A 787-nucleotide genomic window follows, 5' to 3' on the forward strand; every position below is an offset into this window, starting at 1 on the left:
CAATTAAGTGGAGGAAGTTACAAAAAGTGGTGACTCAGTGACTCATGCTGACTCTTCTACCTAGAATTACTCTGGTTGGCTGTCATTGAGTGGAAGGTGGTGACTCAGGTGACTCAGTGGTGACTCATCCGATTTTAATGCCTACAGTATCTGACCATTTTTGTGAATACCGGTTTTTATTTTTTGTTGATATATACTGGTTTTGCTCGGTTAGGTTCAGAAGTGATTGATTCGTAATCTAAGGTGACTCTAATACATTTAATCACTAAACCAGAGTAGCTGGTCATCAAGTTCCAGAGGGACACCGCGACCTCTCAGTATCGAAAAGCGCTGTTTGTGTTGATGGTGATAAGAATGACGTCAATATCATCATCGATTTGAGAAGGGTATCGAATTTGCTGCTTCTCCGTTCTGAAAAGAACGGTGAAAAGAAACATGGCCGAGGTGGAGCTGGAGTGCGCTGTGTATGGCGAAGCGACAGTGTTTTCCGTCAAGATCGCACGCGATACGAAAGTGAGCGCGCTGCAGGAGGCTATCTTCGACAAGAAGAGATACAAAGAGCGCTACCCTTTTGACGCAAGCGAACTGACGCTGTACTTGGCGAAGAAGGACGACGCATGGTTGAAGGACGACGATGGCGTGGATGGCCTGTTGTCAGGAAAGACCGACACCGTATAAGAAGATGCGACCGTCGTGGAAGCTCAACAAACCGGGGACTTTCAGCTCGGCGAAGAAGAGATTCACGTCTTGGTGGAACTTCCAAAGCGCGAGTATGCTGATCCTCAGT

At 46.9% G+C, this 787-nt stretch overlaps 1 protein-coding gene across 1 annotated transcript; it reads left to right on the forward strand.

The window, feature by feature from the left end:
• Positions 1-354: 354 nt before the first annotated feature.
• On the forward strand, positions 355-678 carry PHALS_03361 (CRN-like protein; the record flags this gene model as incomplete). The annotated part of the gene is made up of 2 exons (XM_024721936.1): positions 355-359; positions 432-678. The coding sequence occupies 2 exons, from the start codon at positions 355-357 to the stop codon at positions 676-678; spliced, it is 252 nt and encodes an 83-aa protein (XP_024573063.1).
• Between the last annotated feature and the right edge of the window lie 109 nt (positions 679-787).

Source organism: Plasmopara halstedii (assembly GCF_900000015.1).
Source record: "Plasmopara halstedii genome assembly, contig: Scaffold_218, whole genome shotgun sequence".
Classification (NCBI taxonomy): domain Eukaryota; phylum Oomycota; class Peronosporomycetes; order Peronosporales; family Peronosporaceae; genus Plasmopara; species Plasmopara halstedii.